Source organism: Prorops nasuta, unplaced genomic scaffold (genome assembly GCF_024137725.1).
Source record: "Prorops nasuta isolate Cenicafe-Biocafe unplaced genomic scaffold, Cenicafe_Pnas_1.2 PNAS00007, whole genome shotgun sequence".
Classification (NCBI taxonomy): domain Eukaryota; kingdom Metazoa; phylum Arthropoda; class Insecta; order Hymenoptera; family Bethylidae; genus Prorops; species Prorops nasuta.
The window spans coordinates 1548108-1566705 of NW_027116804.1; the positions used below are offsets into that span (position 1 = coordinate 1548108).

The following is an 18598-nucleotide window of genomic DNA, read 5'->3' on the forward strand; positions in this document are numbered from 1 at the left end:
TCTCGCATCGACTCCACAACGTAAAGATTTCGCATACAACTCTAGAATTAAAATTCCAACCCCTTCATCTGATGATGATGAGCAAGGAAATTCACGACTTAATGAAACATTATACCTTCTCTGGAAGAGGATGGGGATGAGGAGGAGGAGGGAGTGAAAGTGGACTAGGATGTTAATAATTTAGCAATACCATCACCAATGCAAGCAGAAACTCCATCATCGCCATAGCAAAGATCCTTAGATTTAAATAGTTCTTTGTCAGAATATGGAGCTATTGGACGTAAATATATAGAGATGTTATTGACTAAAAATAAGGAAATAATTGATTATAATTCTGGAGTTGAACAAGATGGTAGTCTTAACAAAATGAGAATTGGAAAATGTGCTTTTAAAGTAGATCGTGGAGATTTTATTATTATTGATGAGGAGTATTATTAGGGTACTATTGGTCTATTTGAATTGATCTTCATGAAAGAGCCACATGATTATACTGAAGATGATTTAAAAACATATAAGAATATTCTTTCTCAAACTAATGTACACAGAGCGGATTACAGTAGCGAGGGAAAGCTTCGTGGGAATAATGGTCATAAATGAAAGAAAATAATTAGTCCATTATTTCCTCCAAAGAATATTGTAAAAGGCAGCGGTTATATGTGTATTAATGACAAACCAGTGAACTATGTACATTGGAATGATCCGAACGAATTAGTTGAACGTTTGAGACTTTTGATAGCATCATCTGCTGCAGGACATACGAATCATCATAATGAGATACAATCAATAATTGAGGAGCTTCATAAAGAACGTATTATCCTAGAAAAGAGATTACACTTTCCATATTTTCCCAGTTGATTGTGTTACTTCACAATGGCAATAAATAAATTTGGAGGTATTTCCACTACCAGTAATGTGAGAAAATATTTCCGCAAACTGAAGATGAAACATTAAAATTTGATAATCGTATGAATGCGTTTCATGCTAAGGGGAATATTATTTCAAATTTAGGATTTGATGCTACTGATGAGAAATGTGCTGTGAATATGCATGTTCTGCTGGATAATATGAATGCTGTACGTGAGAACCTTAAAAATGAAATACAAGAAAACAGTGATATTTTACGAAGTATTGCGTTAAGGCTGGATGAAACCGAGTTAAGGCTGAATGATTTTCAAGTAAAATTGAGAAATTTCATGCAGAAACATGTTGAAGATAATGCAGATTTAAAGAAATATGCATCAATTTTCATGGAGAATCAGGCTAAAGAGGATGCTGAATCAAAGAAGCATATAATGAAGATAATGCGGAATTAAAAAAAAAAGTGCTATTTTTCATGGGGAGAATCATGCTAACGAGAATTCTTCTTGAAATAATTCGTTAAAGAGTTTTATTAGGAAAAAGAAACTTTTACTACCATCAGTGCTCGATGTACCCTTGTAAACCCAACACATACACAGTGGGAAATTGAATCGTGTGTGCTTTTAACTATAGTGTAGTATATCATTTTCCATGTTAAATAACAGAGTGAAACTAGCCGAACCACACACGATTCAATTTCCCACTGTGTACATGAAGAGTTATGGATAGTGAAGAAAAGAAAAAAATTGGTCGAAGAACTGTGTTCTGTATATTCATGACATATCCACGATAAAGGATCCATCAGGCCCGAGTCGATATCATTGGCTACGGCATCGCACGAAGCTAAGAGATTGGGAGTCTTCAATGATTGGTCCGCGGTGTCGATCTAGTATTCGATTGGGGCACGAAAAATAACTTTGGCGATCTTCGGGAAACGGTGAGTCGGTTTGGGGAGGTTGCGTATTGAGTCGATTCAGTTATGGTTCTGATTTCTGACGGACATAATCAATCATTGGAGTTTCATTTGCAATCTCACACTGATTAACAGTGAATCTCAAAATAACCGATCACGCAATATAAATTAACAATAGATTGCAGTGAAGAATAACGAATATATCTAAATACATATATATTTAAAGTGATACGAGTATTTCTTTTAACAATCTATCTGTTAAAAACCCGAAATAGTACATTCATAAATTTTAGTGCCTCCTGTGAGGTTGTGAAAGACTGCATTAATGTGTAATTAAGAACGAGACGAACATTAGTGAATTACCAGTAACATTGACACATTGCAGTACCAATCCATATCTGAGGTCGTGACAGATTTGAGATACTAAGCTGCATCTGAGATCGTGGAAGTCTAAGAAGACTCAAGGTAAGTCATTCGGATCAAATTTACATAAAATGTCGGACCGAATAAAGGTATTAATACAGAAGCGGGTTGCAATAAAATCCCAGATTACGAATTTTAATAACACCCTCGATAAAGGCACATCAGACACAGCCGCGATAAAATTGCGAATCAAACGGTTGACGGAATTGTATCATACATTTGAGGAATCATTGGATGAGCTAATGATTTTGGATCCTCAAGAAAATCATCAAGTTAAATTTGACGCGATTCAAGAACGTTTCTACACTCTAGCCAGTAGAGTAGAAAATTTATTGATAATCGCCGGGACTTCAATTACGTCATGCAATGAAACACGTAGCGATACGCGAAGTGACGCGCAGAGTAATGAATCGGCAACCGTTGCAAACAATACACAATTTCGAACAGCTAAGTTACCCGAAATTACATTACCTGTTTTCAATGGTAAATATGAAGAGTGGCTAACCTTCAAAAATGCTTTCTGTAGCATGATCGATGCACGCAATGATATAACAGATTTGGATAAATTGCACTATTTAAAGGCGGCATTAATTGATGAATGCTAAAAGATTGGGATTTTTTCATTCAGCGGTGCAAATTATTCCAAAGCTTGGGAATTACTAGAACGTTCGTATGAGGTTAAGCGAATTCTCATATCGAAACACATTTCCTCGATTCTAAATTTACCAATCGTAGAAAAAGAAATCGCGAAGGGATTTTCCAAGCTAGCCGACGACATGCAACAGCATGTGGCATCGCTGGAATATTTAGGTGTGCGTGTAGCGCCTGAGATTGCGGTGCATCTTTTAGAATCCAAATTGCCTAGGTCGGCAATGAACCAATGGGAATCTGGGCTTAGTCGGGAAGAATTCCCAGATATTGATAAGATGTACGAATCAGTCTATAATCAGATCCCGCGGTGTTAGGACGTGTCCTAATTGCTCCTATAATCTGATTAGTCTTGCGTGCTTAATATAAACAGTGTACAATTAAGTGAAGAACGGGCCTTAGCCCAGTCTCAATGCCTTCTAATATGGGCGACCCGTCTCCAAAGTCTTCTTTTAACTTAACTAATGTTACTAATTCTGCCACATCTTCCAATTCTCCTACGATGCTTCACGCAACCGTTGATAAATCAAATTCTTCAACACCTTCACCTTCAAACTCTACTGGCTCGGACGTACCTACATTCACAGTACAACCAACAACTAACTTAAGTTATGCTGCTGCAACACATGTTAAGAGGGACCAGGGCATTATCATCGACTGCATAGAGGACCTCACCTTAACAGACTATGTCTGCGCTATCGGCAATTTGATTGATAATAAAAAAATCATCAGTGCATCAAGAATTTCAAGCAACAGAATATGTATGTACCTATCTTCTAAAGAGCTTGTCAACGAACTCTCAAGCAATTTCAATCACATCTCAATCAATGGCCAAGAAGTCTCCCTCAGACCACTAGTCTCAAACAACAAAAAAGTCATTTTCTCTAACGTACCTACTGAACTTCCAAACTTCGCACTTGAGCACATGTTAAACACATTAGGAATTAAAGGTCTTTCACAAATCTCTACACTCAGAGCATCGATAAATAAGGACGGCTACGGTCATGTGGGAAGTTTCAGGAGATTTATTTATTTAAAAAATGAGGACATATCCAAAATTCCGCATATATTTAAAATTAATTACGAGGGTCATGATTATACCATCTTCTCTAGTTCCGACTCTCATAGATGTTTTCTGTGTAAGTCAGAAGGTCATCTTGCCAGGCTATGTCCTACTACCAGTAGCTCTCATATAAACAAAAATATTCCTGACTAACTCTTTCTTAACTCCGAAACTACTCGTGAAGATACCAACAGTGATTTTCAAACTCCTGATAATCCTAATCCATCACATAATACTATGGCTCCAAATGTCAACACGTCCCACAATAATCCCAAATTCCCTGCTATCTCTGACCCCAGTCATCAACAAAGCCTTTCCTCAACTAATGTACCTCTTTCCTCAACCATTCTCAATCATAATTCCAATTCCAATCCCAACTACAGTTCCCATGACGTCTCTCCTCAGCTTCTTGAACCTTCCACTTTGGATAATTCATATAAACGCCCACTCTCAATCTCTGCTTCCTCCAGCTCAACAAAAAATCCAAAAAAAAGGCTAACACGGGCAAGGTCGTTCTAGATGTGGATATGGAACTTTTTTCAAGCAACGACTCTATTCTCGCAGCAGCTAACTACAGTCCTAAGAAGAAACAATCCTCTAACGAAACCCAACATGACCACACTACAGACATTGAATGTAAAACTGAACCCATAAAACATTTTACTACAACATCCTTCGGCCTTCTTCCTAAGCTACCGGCAACTTGTTGACTTTCTTGCCGATTCCACCGGTAAATCAGATATTATCTCAATAGCTAAGAAATACACTGAGGATATTCCTCAACTTTCAAAGCTGCTCAGAGATATCTATCCCAGTCTTCTGGACAAATCAATAAAGAATCGAATATCCAGGATTCTGAAAAAACTGGACAACCACACTGCCTGGACGGAGCTAGAATCTTCCGAAGCAGAACAGAACTCTTAAAAATCTATACAACCAAAAGATGACTACTGATCACTTCTCTGACCTTCATATCACCTTCTGGAACTCCAGGGGCATCTTCAAGAAGAAAGAAGAATTAAGTAAACGCATCGCTGACCAAGACATTTTTATTAGTGTAGAATCATGGCTCACTAAAGATAAAACATTTGATATTCCAGGTTTCCACACCTTTCGTCTTGATAGAGACACACACCGTGGAGGTGGCATTATATACCTTATTAAAAAACAAATTTTCTTCAAGCCTGTCTCTCTCTTTTGCAAGATTAGCAACAAGCTTGAAATCGCTGCTGTTGAAATTTTAAATGCTCCTACAAAACTTTTCATCCTCACTTGCTATAGAGTTCCCAATCACCATGTGTCGGAGCAGGAATGGAATCATCTGTTCGCCGCGTTTTCATCCCTAGGACCATGCCTAATTATGGGTGACTTTAATGCCCACCACCCATCATGGAATTGCCAAAAATATGATCCCCCTGGTACCGCTCTTTTCAACGCCTTCAATTCCAGCGACTTAATTCTGGTCAACGAGCATACATCGACCCATATCGACTTCTACCGCAACACATTTTCCAACCTTGACCTCCTCCTCTCTTCGCCTGACCTTTTGGACAAAATTGACCTTCAAGTATCTGATGATTTACGGGGATCAGACCATTATCCCCTACTAATTATCGTTTCCTCTACAAAACATAAAAATACACACTTAAAAAAAAAAATTATAGAATCTCTTCGAAAAAAACCAACTGGTCCCTCTTTCAATCGACCATGTCAGACTCCCTTCCTCTATTCCTCTCCTCCAAATTCCGCAGCTCAAATTTACAGGACAAATATAGCATCTTATGTAATCAAATTATTGACGCTGTTAAAAAATCCACTCCTAAAAGACCCACACTCCTCCCTAAAATTTCGTACAACTCCACCCCTTGGTGGGACAGCGATTGTGATACCTCGATTCGTCTACGTAAAGCCTCTCTCAAAAAATGGAGACACACACATAGGATAGAAGACCTCATTGAATATAAGAAGCGAGTGGCATGCACAAAAAAACTCATAAAACAAAAGAAAATAGCATCGTTTCGAAAATTTGTTGAGTCTATTGACTTCAACACATCCCAATCTTATGTTTGGAATTGCTGCAAAATCCTAAAAAACAGATTTGCTCGCATTTCTTCCAATCCTTCCTTCTTTCCTGATCCAGACCAAAAGACAAAGATCTCCCTTCTAATAGACAAACTCGCTCCCCCCTGAGTTCCACATTGTCCAACAGAATTTGAGATAGAAACAGAAACAGAAACTGATCCTTCCCACCCACTACCCTCATATCCCTTCCCTTCCCCATCCTTCTCCTCTTCTTCTCCTTCGTCCCCACTTCATCCACTTGTATCTCATACTTTCTCTTATTTAAACGAGCCGTTTCACCCCGAGGAATTTCACATAGCCCTTTCCAAATGTAGCTCTAAGGCTTCCCCCGGTCCTGACCAAATGGAGTACTCATTTATGATCAACTTGCCTCCTTCTATTAAAAAAGTATGTCTTGAACTCTTTAACGATATGTTTTCATCACATCAATTCCCCGCAAGTTGGAAAAACAGTCGCACATTCTTCATAAAAAAGAAGGATAGCTCCAAATTTCGTCCCATTTCACTTACCTCATGTTTCTGTAAAATTCTTGAAAAAATGATCAAAACAAGACTAATGTGGTGGGCGGAAAACATGGATATCATTCCTCAATCTCAATCAGGATTTAGAGGGGGAAGATCATGCTTTGACAATCTAGCAACACTTTCACTAACTGTAGAGGAGGCCTTTCACAAAGGCCATGATGTTTTAGCCTGTTTTCTAGATGTCCAAGGCGCCTTTGATAATGTCCTCTGTGACGTTCTTATTACAAAACTCACCAACTTGGGCTGTCCATTTAACATCATAAGTTTTGTTCAGTTTCTTACTTTTAGCAGACAAGTTTCATTCATGATAAGCTCAGTAGAATCCACTTCAAGACTTGTCTCCAAAGGACTACCTCAAGGAGGTGTTTTGAGCCCTCTTCTCTATCTCATCTATGTCTCTGACATCATGAAAGGACTGCATAGTAAAATCATCGTTTCACAATTCGCAGACGACATTGGCGTCTTTCTTCCCATTTCTACCCCTCCCGAAAAATTCATTCTGGAAAATGCTATTGGTCACATTGACTCTAACCTGTCCAACCTCGGGTTATCTTTATCCCCTGAAAAACCCATTCTTATTCATTTCAATAAAAAGGGTATTAAACCAGGCTCGTGTTCTATCAAAATTAACGGGCATAAGATATTCTCCTCTGAATCCACTAAATTCTTAGGAATAATTTATGACTTCCAATACAATTTTAAAGCTCAAATCGATGAAATTCGTAGGAAAAGTTTTAATAAGCTCAATCTTCTTAAATTCATCTCTGGAATCAGATGGGGCGCTAACACGTCTACTCTTTTAACCTTATACAAAAGTCTCATTCGGTCCGGTATAGACTACAATAGCTTCATTTATTTCCCAAAAAAGCAACGAGATCTTCTAGCAATAGAAAAAATACAATTTTCAGCCATCCGTATATCTATGGGGTATAGAATTTCCACACCTACAAATATTCTATTAGGTGAGTCCAAAATCTGTCTCCTCCAACATCGTTCTAAATTTCTTTGCAATAAATTCATTGCTAAATGCATTTCTATCAATTCTTCTTTCATTTCTAGCCGTGTAAGACAACTTATGTTTTCCCCTCTTTTAGAACCTCTCATCAAATCATCACACTCATGTTTAACTTCCTGCATCAAAAACGTCCGCTCATACTATCAGTCCATAAGAACAGATATTAAGTTAACTCCTTTTCTAACAGATTATTGTCCTAGTTACTCCTTTGACACTGACACATCCTTAGGACTCTTGCTCAAATCGTCCCCTTCTCCCAATCTTCTATTTCTCGATCATCTTTCCTATTTACCACCTAATACTATCACAATCTTTACTGACGGTAGCAAAAACAACCAGCTTAATAAGGTTGGTGCGGCATGTTACTCCCCTGAACTCAAGGTCTCTTCTCAATCTGGTCTCCTCGGATACATGTCATCTTTTACGGCGGAATGCATTGCCATTCTGATGGGTCTTAATCTCCTTACCGGTACCACCTTCAGCAACACCCATATTTACACTGACTGCCTCAGTGTCATCAACGCTCTCACTTCCCCATCCCTCCATGCTCACTACAATCCATACTTGTCTGACATCAAAAATCTTATTAATATCAAATTCAATAACAAACATAGAGTAAACATTTTCTGGATTCCTTCTCATTCTGGCATACACTCGAATGAACATGTGGATCTGCTTGCCAAGGAAGCCTCGGACTTTGATATTTCCCCTAGATTCCTTTGTCCTTGGTCGGACCTTTCACAAAAATTTATGAGCCAAGCCCTCAAAAAGAATGATGATACTCTCTTAGACGAGGCTACTTATAAGGGCACACAGTTTTTCCTTAACTTCTTTCACACCAATAAATCCCCTTGGTTCACAAGGAAGGCTCTTCCTAGGGATTTCACCTGTTGGGTTAACAGGGTTCGCTCCAATCATTACCACCTTGGCTTTTCTCTAGCAAGAATTGGTATCATCGAAGACCCTAAATGTCCTTGTGGTTCCGACCAACAAGACTTAAATCACGTCATTTGGCAATGTCCTTTTCTTGAAAAGGGCAGAGACAGTTTGCTTCAATCTTTAATTCAACTTCGACATTACCCTCCACACTCTATCGAATGTTTTCTTGTTCAACCAAGCATTAAACCATTCATGTATATACATAAATTCTTAAAAAAAAATAACATATTCCCATAAATATGTTCTCTCCCAGCTTTATCTCTCTTCTCATCATATCATTTACGTTAAGATAAGACACTAAGTAACCTCTGTAAACACTAATTAATTCATAATTTTCATATTTCTAAATTATCCTAATATTCGTATTAATGTATTATAACTATATTTATCTATATGTATCACTTTTGCTTATAACCTAATAAAGGTTCAGAAGCTTAAATAAAAAAAAAAAAAAAAAAAAAGATGTACGAATTTTTATATAAGTGCGCAGTAAATGCTTCCCGTCGCGAACGCATACGTCAACATGATGACGATCAAAATAAACGTGATGCAACAGCTAGGAAGCGGCAAAGGATTACGCCCGGGCAGGCTTTCACCGCTGGTTCATCGTCGAATTGTATTGCTTGTAAGAATGGATTCCATCCACTATTTAAATGCGAGACTTTTAGGGGATTAACGGTAAGGGAAAGCTTCACTCTTGTAAAGAAAGCCAGATTGTGCTATAATTGTTTTAGGTCACACAGGGGAAAACCTTGCAAACTATCAAATTGTACGATTTGCAACCAAAATCATAATACTTTGCTACATTTTGATAACGAAAAGCCCCATTCTAGTGAGAGAACTACGGTATCTAAAGTTGATCCGACGTTGTGACTAGAAATGGAATCGCGTGTAGTCGAAATTAAAAATACCGTGAAGGAAAATAATTGCTTGCAATTACTGACTGCGGCTGAGATAGGGTTTAGGAATAGGAAACATTTATTTACTACAGGTAGGACATTATTAGACACAGGTGCCATAAACAATTTTATTACAGAATCAATGGTCAGTAAATTAGGCGCGCGAATCAAATCATGCTCTAGATTAGTAACCGTCATAGATGGTATGAATACGACATCGCGAGGCACAGTACAAATTACAATAAAGGCAGCGCATAATGATTTTTGTCTCGAATTATCCTGTTTAGTCATACCAAAGCTTTCAGATTCAGTACCACCGGAGAATTTTCCACGAGACATGATACAAATACCGACAAATTTGAAGATGGCTGACCCGAGATTTCATATTTCACGCTCTATTGATTTATTAATAGGTGCAGGAAAAACTCTGTCTTTATTATCCATTGGACAGATTATCATATCGCAGGGTGGTGTTGGATTATGTTTGCAAAAAACAAAATTAGGATGGGTTGTCGCCAGCAGTTTTAATGATTCAAAAGATAGCGAGCAAATCTATCACGCGATAGATTTGGAAAATATTTTACAAAGATTTTGGGAGATAGAAGAAGTGTCCGTACCTAAACAATTCACAAGGGACGAAATAGATTGTGAAGAACACTTTACGAATACGGTGACGAGGAATAAAGACGGCAGATACGTAGTTCGGTTGCCATTCCGACAAGCCGACGTTAACTTTATCGGTTCCCGAGAAATAGCGTTCAAGCGGCTCAGATTGCTAGAGCGCCGACTAGCTAACAACAAACCATTAGAAGAAGCATACAGAAAGATCTTCGACGAATACCTCGAATTGAAACATATGTCCATTGTAAGCAATAATTGTGATACGGGATACTATATGCCGCATCATCCGGTATTCAAAGAAACAAGTAATACCACGAAAATTCGAATTGTTTTCGATGCGTCGGCTATGGACAACAACGGGTATTCGTTGAATGACTCATTATTAGTAGGACCAACGATACAAGATAGGCTTATATATCACTTAACACGTTTTCGTACATATAATTATATAATAACAGCTGACATCGAAAAAATGTATCGTCAGGTTTTAGTGCATGAAGATTACGGGAAGTTTCAGAGAATATTATGGTGATACAAAGGCGATGTACAAACATTCCAACTAAACACGCTCACCTTCGGAATGTCATCTTCTCCTTTTTTAGCTACTCGCTCAATTCAGAAACTCGCTGGTAATGAAAGTGCATCGTTTCCTAGAGCGGCCACAATTCTCAAAGCCCATCTTTATGTGGACGACTTATTGACAGGGGCGGAGACTATCAAAGAAGCGCGCGAAATACGCGATGAAATAACTGAACTCCTAGCTTTGGGGGGTTTCACTATTCGACAATGGGCCTCGAATGATTCACGCATTATTAAGGATTTGCCGACCAACGCGATACACGCGAATTTCGTACTAAACCTTACCGGCAAATTGAAAGCTTTAGGTGTGACGTGGAATGCCGAGAAAGATGAGATTTGTTATACGCCTATACGTATACCAACATGCAAAGGTGCGACAAAAAGAATTGTTTTATCAGAGATAGCAAAAATTTTCGATCCGCTTGGTTTGCTAGGGCCAATTATATTACATTTGAAACATATAATGCAAAACATATGGCAAGCTGGGATTAATTGGGATAATTCTTTGCCTCAAGATATCCATACTAAATGGATAAAATTTTTAGATTAATGGGAATTGATGGGTCCTGTGTACTTTAAAAGAAGATTGTTGATCACAGATTGTCAACAAATTCAGCTGCATGGGTTTTGTGACGCCAGCAGAATAGGTTATGGGGCATGCATATATGTTCGTTCACAGAACAGTAAAAGGGATGTTGAGTCTAGATTACTTAGCGCAAAATCTAAAGTGGCTCCTTTAAAACAGACGACCATACCTAGATTGGAACTTTGTGGTGCATTATTACTGGCGTAATTGTACAATGAAATAAAGGACACAATAAATTTAAATCAATATGAGTCAGTCACCTTTTGGTGTGATTCCATGATCGTTTTGCACTGGTTAAACATATCGCCACACAAATTACAAACTTTTGCAGCCAATCGTGTCGTTAAAATTAAATAATCAACCGATGGTCATGCGTGGCGCTATGTAAACACTGAAAGTAACCCAACTGATATAATATCTCGCGGTCAATTGCCATGCGATTTCATAAAAAATATGAAGTGGAGACATGGACCAGAATGGCTGATAGATCCAGAAATCACGTGGCCAATCGAGTCTGGTATTCTTCCAGAAATAACGGAATTACGAAAGGAAGTATGTTTAACAATGGTTATAAATAACTTACCATTATTCGAAAGATTTTCATCTTTTGAAAAAACGGTTAGAGTTTTCGCGCATTGCCTTCGTTTTATCAACGATCATAAATTTCGCGGTTCGTTAAATAGCGAAGAAATTGAACAATCGAAGATTCGCATAATAAAAATATTGCAAAATTCGTATTTTGCAGATATTATTGAATCCTTGTGTAATTCTAATGATGTGAAATCCAAAAAATTCGCTAGCTTAAGTCCTTTTCTGGACGATAATGGCATTATTAGAGTTGGAGGACGACTGCATAAAGCTAATTTATCGTTTGCCCAAAAACACCCGACTTTGATGCCCAAACATCACTTAACAAATTGCATCATACGCGAAATTCATCAGAGACTTTTGCATACAGGTGTACAAGCCACACTGTACAATTTTAGACAGAAATTTTGGGTAACTGACGGCAAACTATATGTTAGAAAAAAAATTAAATCTTGCATGCGCTGTTTCCGTTTTAGGGCCGCCACAAAAACTAGCAAAATGGGTAATTTGCCTGTTTCAAGAATAACACCTTCACCACCCTTTACGCATACTGGTATAGATTTTTGCGGTCCTTTTCTTATTAAAGAAAAAAAAATTTCGTAATCGAGCCAAAATTAAAATATATGTTTGTGCGTACGTATGTATGGCTGTAAAGGCGGTGCATTTAGAATTAGTATCAGATTTGACATCTGAAGGTTTCCTCGCTTCCTTTCGTAGATTCGCTTCGCGACGAGGATTGCCACAACATGTATATACAGTGGGGTGGTCGTTAAAAAATAAATTTTTGCGGATCTTTAAAAAACACTAGTATTTGATGAGAAACTACAGTGGTTGAAATCTGCGGCCTGACAAATGATGGAAACACGTGCCTCAATTCGATCAAATGCAATTTTCGAAGAATTTTACAGTTTTTCGCAGATAGCTCATTAAATATTTGATTATATGAAAAGATGCATATAACCTTTTCTCTGAAGAATTAAATTCTACATAATAATGGTCTTATACATTTATTCGTAGGAAACATACTTATTGAGATATTTCACAAAAATCGATCCTCTTTTTCATTTAACAAGCATATTGTGCATTACTAATTTACAGAAAAAATCAACAATGAAAGATTACATGAAATGCTCCTATAATTCACACTATACGATTGAAAAGTGCATGTACAAAATTTCGAAATGTTTATATAAGTACTTATTCTTAGTTTGCCTTACAATTAATATTTTTTCTTAAATTAAAAGAAATAAAGTAAGGAACGAATACCAGTTACAAATGTTTGAAATATATGAGCTTGAAAAAACTATCTTTAACATATTACATTTATTCAATTTTCTAGATCTCCTAACTACAACAATTATTACAAATTATTGTTGAATGACTAATTGCAATTCCTACATTTTTTAATATTCTTATACATATATTTCACTTTAGTGGCTGTAATAAATTTGCTTTACTCCTTTTTGTGTATATTCTGCTATAATCGTTCAAAATTTGTATTATAAATTGTTTTTGATTTTCATCTTTTGTAAACAAATTGTTATATTCCTCCATCAAATGTACACCTCGTTCTGCAACATCATTTACAACACTTAAGTTTTTCACTATTTTCCGACATTCCTGGTAATTTGTATTTTCACACCTACGATTACAATCTACTCTCATCCAACTGATATCAAGTTTAAGTTTATGAAAGAAATTAATTGATTGAGATTCAATGAATTGATCTAATCCTTGATTTAATACTTCAGGTACTTCCGATAGCAATACCATAGGCCTTTTGATATTTTTTTCATTACTATCATATATTGATTCATTCAAATCAATAGCATTTGATTCGTCAAGTAATTTTTCCACAATTTTTTGTTTTGTTTCAATGTTTACTTCATCATCAAATAAAGCCATAATACAATTTTCAGGATTTAAGTACCATAAATGATTTAATAGTTTCTTCAGTGCAGTTTCACTTATTTTTTTATTAATATATTGGAAGTCATAAAGATCTTTTTTTTTTTTTTTTTTTTTTCCTGAACGCCCTTTCGGGGTTCGCCCCAATTTTCTTATAACCGTTCCACATAATTCCTTATATCTACTTATCCTATCTTAACCTATTTAACTCCATTTTCTTACTCCTTATATACATAGATACACATACACAGATACATAGAGAGAGAGAGAGACGCCTCATTCATTCTTCCATTCCACTCATCCTCACGCATCCTTCCGCTGACCTCCGCTTCCGGCTTATCCGCCCATTCCTCTCTTCATCCATCTCTCTCATCCATTCCACTCCTTTTCCACTTCCATCCAATATCTCCTTTATCCTCTCCTCCACCCCCGTCTCATCCCCTTCCTCACCCCTTCCACATCTTCCCAACACATGCTCCCAGCTTTCCCTTTCCCACCCACATACCCTACACCTTCTCTCATCCTCTTTCCTCCAATATTGCCCTTCCCTCATCTCATTTCCTAGCCTATACCTTGCTATTCTTCTCCATTCACCTTCTCTCTTTCCTCTTCTCAGGTACTCCGGTATCCCTTCCTCCATCACTATCCTATACCACCTATTATATCTCGATGCTCCTATCCTACTCCTTCTCTCCTCTTCTTCTCTCCTTTCCATTTTCCTCACTACTTCATCCCATATCCTTTCTCTCTCTTCCTTGTTTTCCCATCCTTCCCTGCCTCTCTTTTCACCATATTCCTCTAACAAACTTTTCCTCTCCTCTTCCCATATTGACCCTTTTTCTCCTCTCCTTTCTTTCCCTTCCATCTCCCTCAGACACTCCCTTTTCCACTTGTTCCCTTTCCCTTCCCTCAGCTTCTCTTCAAAATCCCATGCCCTCTTTCCTGCCCTTCCTTTTAGCTTTCTCATTTTCACTTCCTCCCTCACTGCATAACCTGGTGTAACCCACTCCACCCCCAGTACCCATTTAATGAATCTCTCTCCCATCGCCTCTATCCTTCCTCTCTCTGCCCAACCCCATATCTCACCTCCATATCCCATCACAGGCCATATCATCCTCTCAAACATCCATAGTCTTCTTCCCACATTATTTCTAAATATCTTTCTTCCTAATCCCCATACCTCCTTCATCACCGCTCCGGTTTTCCTCACCCTTTCCCCTACGTGCCCGTCCTGTCTTCCATTTCTCTTCATCGTGTATCCTAGGTATTTCACCTCTTTTACTTCTTCGATCCATCCTCCCTTCCACCTGCATCTCACCTCCCCTCCTACTCTCTTTCCAAATCTCACTATCTTTGTCTTTTCCACACTTAATTCCATCCCTCTATCATCCAAGAACTCCTCCACTACTCCCAGCATCATCTTCATTCCCCCCATTCCTTTTGCCATCACTACAATGTCGTCCGCATACGCCAGCGAATATATCTTCCCTGCCCCTATTTGTATTCCTCCTTTCGCCCTCTCCACCAATCTTTCCTCTAACTCATCAATATATAAGATAAAAAGCTTCGCGCTCATCGGACAACCCTGCCTTACTCCCCTTCCCGTCCAGAATTTCTCCCCCAACTCTTTTCCCCTCCTTACTCTGCATACTGTTTCCCCATACATTTTCTTTACCGCCTCCCTCAAATCTTCACTTACCCCTTTCTTTTCCATCACCTCCCATAATATCTCCCTGTCCACTCTGTCAAAGGCCGCCCTTATATCTATGAAACATCCTACCATTCCTCCTCTTCCCTCCTCCATTTCCCTATTCACCAGGTAGTTCAACACATAGATGTTTTCCATCACTCCCCTTCCTTTCCTAAAACCCGTCTGCCCTTCCCCTATCATTCCTTTCTACTCCATCTCCTTTTCTAACCTTTCCCCTAACACCCCCGCATACACTTTCGCCATTGTGTCCATTAAGGTTACCCCTCTGTAATCCTCCACTTTCTTCCCTTCTCCTTCTTCCTAATCGGCACAATTACCCCTACCTCCCATCCCTTCGGCCATCCCTCTCCTCTCCATACCCCATCACACACCCTCCACGCTTCCTTTCTTATTCCTTCCCCCCCCCCATTTCCATACTTCATTTTCCAATCCATTTTCCCCTGCCGCCTTCCCTCCCTTTAGCCTTTCTATCTGCCTGTCTACCTCTTTCTCATCTATTCCCCCTTCTCTCTTCTTCTTTCTCCCTCTTCTCTCAACCTCCACTCTCTCTTCCTTTTCCTCCCCCCATCCCCCTAACTGCTCCTTAAATAACCCGTCCCATTCTTTCATTGCTATCTCTTCTGCTCTATTCACTCCCCTTCTTCTACTCCTCCTTATAATTTCCCATACTTCCGTCTCTGTTCTCGCTTTGTCCACTTCCTTGTACCATTCCTCTCGCCATCTCTCTTTCTTTCCCTCACACATCTCCTTGTACATTCTTTTCCCTCTCCCGTACTCCTCCTTCCCTCCAGATCCTCTTAACCATCTTCTCAGCTTCTTCCTTAATTCCCTTTTCTCCGCTCTACATTCTTCATCCCACCATCCCCTTCTCATCCCCGCCCCCTCCCTCTTCTCCTTCTTCACTTCTTCCTTCACTTTTCTCACCTCCTCTTGCAATTTTTCCCATCTCTTCTCTACACCTTCCTCCTCTTCCCTTTCTATCCTCTCTGTTTTCTCTTTAAACCTTTCCAACTGCTCTCTTTCCCATCCCCTCTTTACCCTGCCCTTCCTCCCCCTTTCCTCTCTCTTCTTCCTCTCTTTGTCTAGTTTCACCACTATCGGTAAGTGATCCGATTCTACTCTCACCTCTACCTCCATCTCCCTAATCTCCTCCCTTGTTTCCATATCTCCCACTACGTAATCTATTACTGATCTTCCCATGTGCCCTACGTATGTGTATTCTCCTTCACTATCTCCTCTCACTGTCCCATTAAATACCACCAGTCCCATCTCTCCCATCAATTCCATCATCCTTGTTCCCTCTGCGTTCACCACTCCGTCCTTCGACTTTCTTCCCATACTCCTTCCTCCTTCCTCTCCTTCCTCCTCCTCCCTTGCCTCTCCTATTCTTGCGTTCCAGTCGCCTCCTATCAGACATTTCTTTCCCTGTTCCCTTTCCACCACTCTCCTTATCCCATCTTCTATGCTTCTAATCCCCTTTCCGACATACATTCCTATTATTCTCCACTCCTCTCTCCCTATCTTCACCTCTATCTCCATTATTCCTTCCTCTTCCTCCTCCTCTCTTTTTCTCTTTCCCTTCATTCCTTTTTTCACTCCCATTACTATCCTACCTTTCGCCCTCCCCTTTTTCTCCTGTCTTTTCGCCCACTGTACCCACCATTCATGCCCCCTTGGCATCTTCTTCTTTAAGGTTTCCCATCCCTTCTCTTCCAACCACGTCTCCACTAAACACACCACATCCCACCTACCTATCCTCTCCCAAAAGTCCTCGTCCTTGTTACTCACCCCTGCCACATTCCAAAAAGCTATCTCTACTCCTCTTCCCTTCCTATCCATTTCTTTTCTTTCCTGCCTCTCTCCTCTCTTCCCCCTTTTCTTTTCTCCTTCACCTCCTTCTCTTTCTCTCCTCTCTCTCACTTCCTTCTTTCTCCCATCTATCTCTTCCCATTCCCCTTCCCCTCTCTTCCCCCAAAATTTTCTCCCTCTCTTGCCTCTTCCTCATTCCATCCTTTCCCTTCCTTGTTCCATAGCCCTCCCTTCCACTCATTCCACCTCCACTCCTCATTATTCACCCATACCTTCATATATCCCACCCTTACCCTTTCCCCCTTTCTTCTTTGTCCCTCTGCTATCTCCCTTACCTTCCCCATTATCCTTCTTTCTTCCCATGTTAGATCATCCTCTATCCTTTCCTTCCTCCCCTTCAATTTATTCTTCCCCTCCATCACTTTTCTCTTCACTTCTCTACTTTCTAGTTTTACTTCTATCCCTTTTCTCTCTTCCCCCTTCATCCCTCTTAGCACCCTCACCTCCCTCACCCCTCCTTTCACCCCAATCATCTCCATTATCCTTCCTACCTCCTCCTTCAATCTTTCCTCACCTCCCTCTTCCCTTTCCATCCCCCACATTATTATATTGTTCCTCCTCCTCTCCCTTTCCTCTCTTTCTCTCTCCCATTCTAGCCTCTTTATCCTCTCTTCCATCTCTCCGTTTTCCTGTCCTCTGTTCTCTTTCCCTACCCTTCCCTCCTGTTTCTCCCTCTCCTTTTCTCTCTTTTCCAGCTCCTCCATTCTTCCCTTCAGTCCTTCTATCTCCCTCCTCCACTCCCTCCTATCCTTCTCTATTTCCTCTCTCACCTCCTCTATTTTCTTCAGTATCTCCTTCTTTCCCTCCTCTATCCCATCCATCTTCTCCTTTATTCCTTCTATTGCCTTCAACACTTTCTCCATTCCCCCTTCCTCCCCCCTCACCGGCGATCTCTCCACCCTGGCACTCTTCTTGAATGCCCATTTGTCCCCTCTTCCTCTCTCCTCCTCTCCCTCTCTTTCCTCTCTCTTCCCCCTCAAAAATTCCTCCATACTTCCAGTACTCTCCGTCCTCCTCCTCTCTCCCTCCCCTCTATCCCTTATCAGTCTTCCTATATTCATTCTCCCCCCTTCCCTTTCCTTCTCCACCTCCCTTCCCACTTCCTCCTCCTTCCCTTTTTCCTTCTCCCCTCTTTCTCCTTCCCTTTCCATTTCCTTACTCTATTCTTCCTTCCTACCTTACCGACCTCTCTGTCCTTCCTTTTTTCCCCGCCAGGTGCCCCAGTTCTCTTCTTTTCCCGTTATCGCCTATCTACCTCCCTCTCTCACTTTCCCGCCTTTCTTCCTAACCTCCAAATTCCTATCTCTCTTTCTCTCTCCCTTTTCTGCTCACTTTCCCTTCCCCTTCCTTCCCTCATATTCCCTTCTCTCGG

At 39.7% G+C, this 18598-nt stretch overlaps 7 protein-coding genes across 7 annotated transcripts; 5 read left to right on the top strand and 2 right to left on the bottom strand.

The window, feature by feature from the left end:
- Positions 1 to 2265: 2265 nt before the first annotated feature.
- Positions 2266 to 3159, top strand: LOC136775240 (uncharacterized). Its single transcript, XM_066729814.1, has 2 exons — positions 2266 to 2762; positions 2823 to 3159. Exons 1-2 carry the CDS (start codon positions 2266 to 2268, stop codon positions 3157 to 3159), a joined length of 834 nt encoding a protein of 277 aa, XP_066585911.1.
- A 1689-nt stretch (positions 3160 to 4848) lies between these two features.
- LOC136775241 (uncharacterized) lies at positions 4849 to 5850 on the top strand. The gene has a single exon (XM_066729815.1). It carries the CDS (start codon positions 4849 to 4851, stop codon positions 5848 to 5850), a length of 1002 nt encoding a protein of 333 aa, XP_066585912.1.
- A 674-nt stretch (positions 5851 to 6524) lies between these two features.
- Positions 6525 to 8702, top strand: LOC136775242 (uncharacterized). Its single transcript, XM_066729816.1, has one exon. It carries the CDS (start codon positions 6525 to 6527, stop codon positions 8700 to 8702), a length of 2178 nt encoding a protein of 725 aa, XP_066585913.1.
- Positions 8703 to 9344: 642 nt separating this feature from the next.
- Positions 9345 to 11114, top strand: LOC136775243 (uncharacterized). The gene is made up of 2 exons (XM_066729817.1): positions 9345 to 10419; positions 10525 to 11114. The coding sequence occupies exons 1-2, from the start codon at positions 9345 to 9347 to the stop codon at positions 11112 to 11114; spliced, it is 1665 nt and encodes a 554-aa protein (XP_066585914.1).
- A 489-nt stretch (positions 11115 to 11603) lies between these two features.
- On the top strand, positions 11604 to 12341 carry LOC136775244 (uncharacterized). Its single transcript, XM_066729819.1, has 3 exons — positions 11604 to 11820; positions 11896 to 12124; positions 12215 to 12341. Exons 1-3 carry the CDS (start codon positions 11604 to 11606, stop codon positions 12339 to 12341), a joined length of 573 nt encoding a protein of 190 aa, XP_066585916.1.
- Positions 12342 to 15543: 3202 nt separating this feature from the next.
- Positions 15544 to 17196, bottom strand: LOC136775245 (golgin subfamily A member 6-like protein 22). The gene is made up of 2 exons (XM_066729820.1): positions 15775 to 17196; positions 15544 to 15657 (listed from the first exon to the last, which is right to left on the bottom strand). The coding sequence occupies exons 1-2, from the start codon at positions 17194 to 17196 to the stop codon at positions 15544 to 15546; spliced, it is 1536 nt and encodes a 511-aa protein (XP_066585917.1).
- A 98-nt stretch (positions 17197 to 17294) lies between these two features.
- Positions 17295 to 18377, bottom strand: LOC136775246 (golgin subfamily A member 6-like protein 22). The gene has a single exon (XM_066729821.1). The coding sequence runs from the start codon at positions 18375 to 18377 to the stop codon at positions 17295 to 17297; it is 1083 nt and encodes a 360-aa protein (XP_066585918.1).
- Positions 18378 to 18598: the final 221 nt, after the last annotated feature.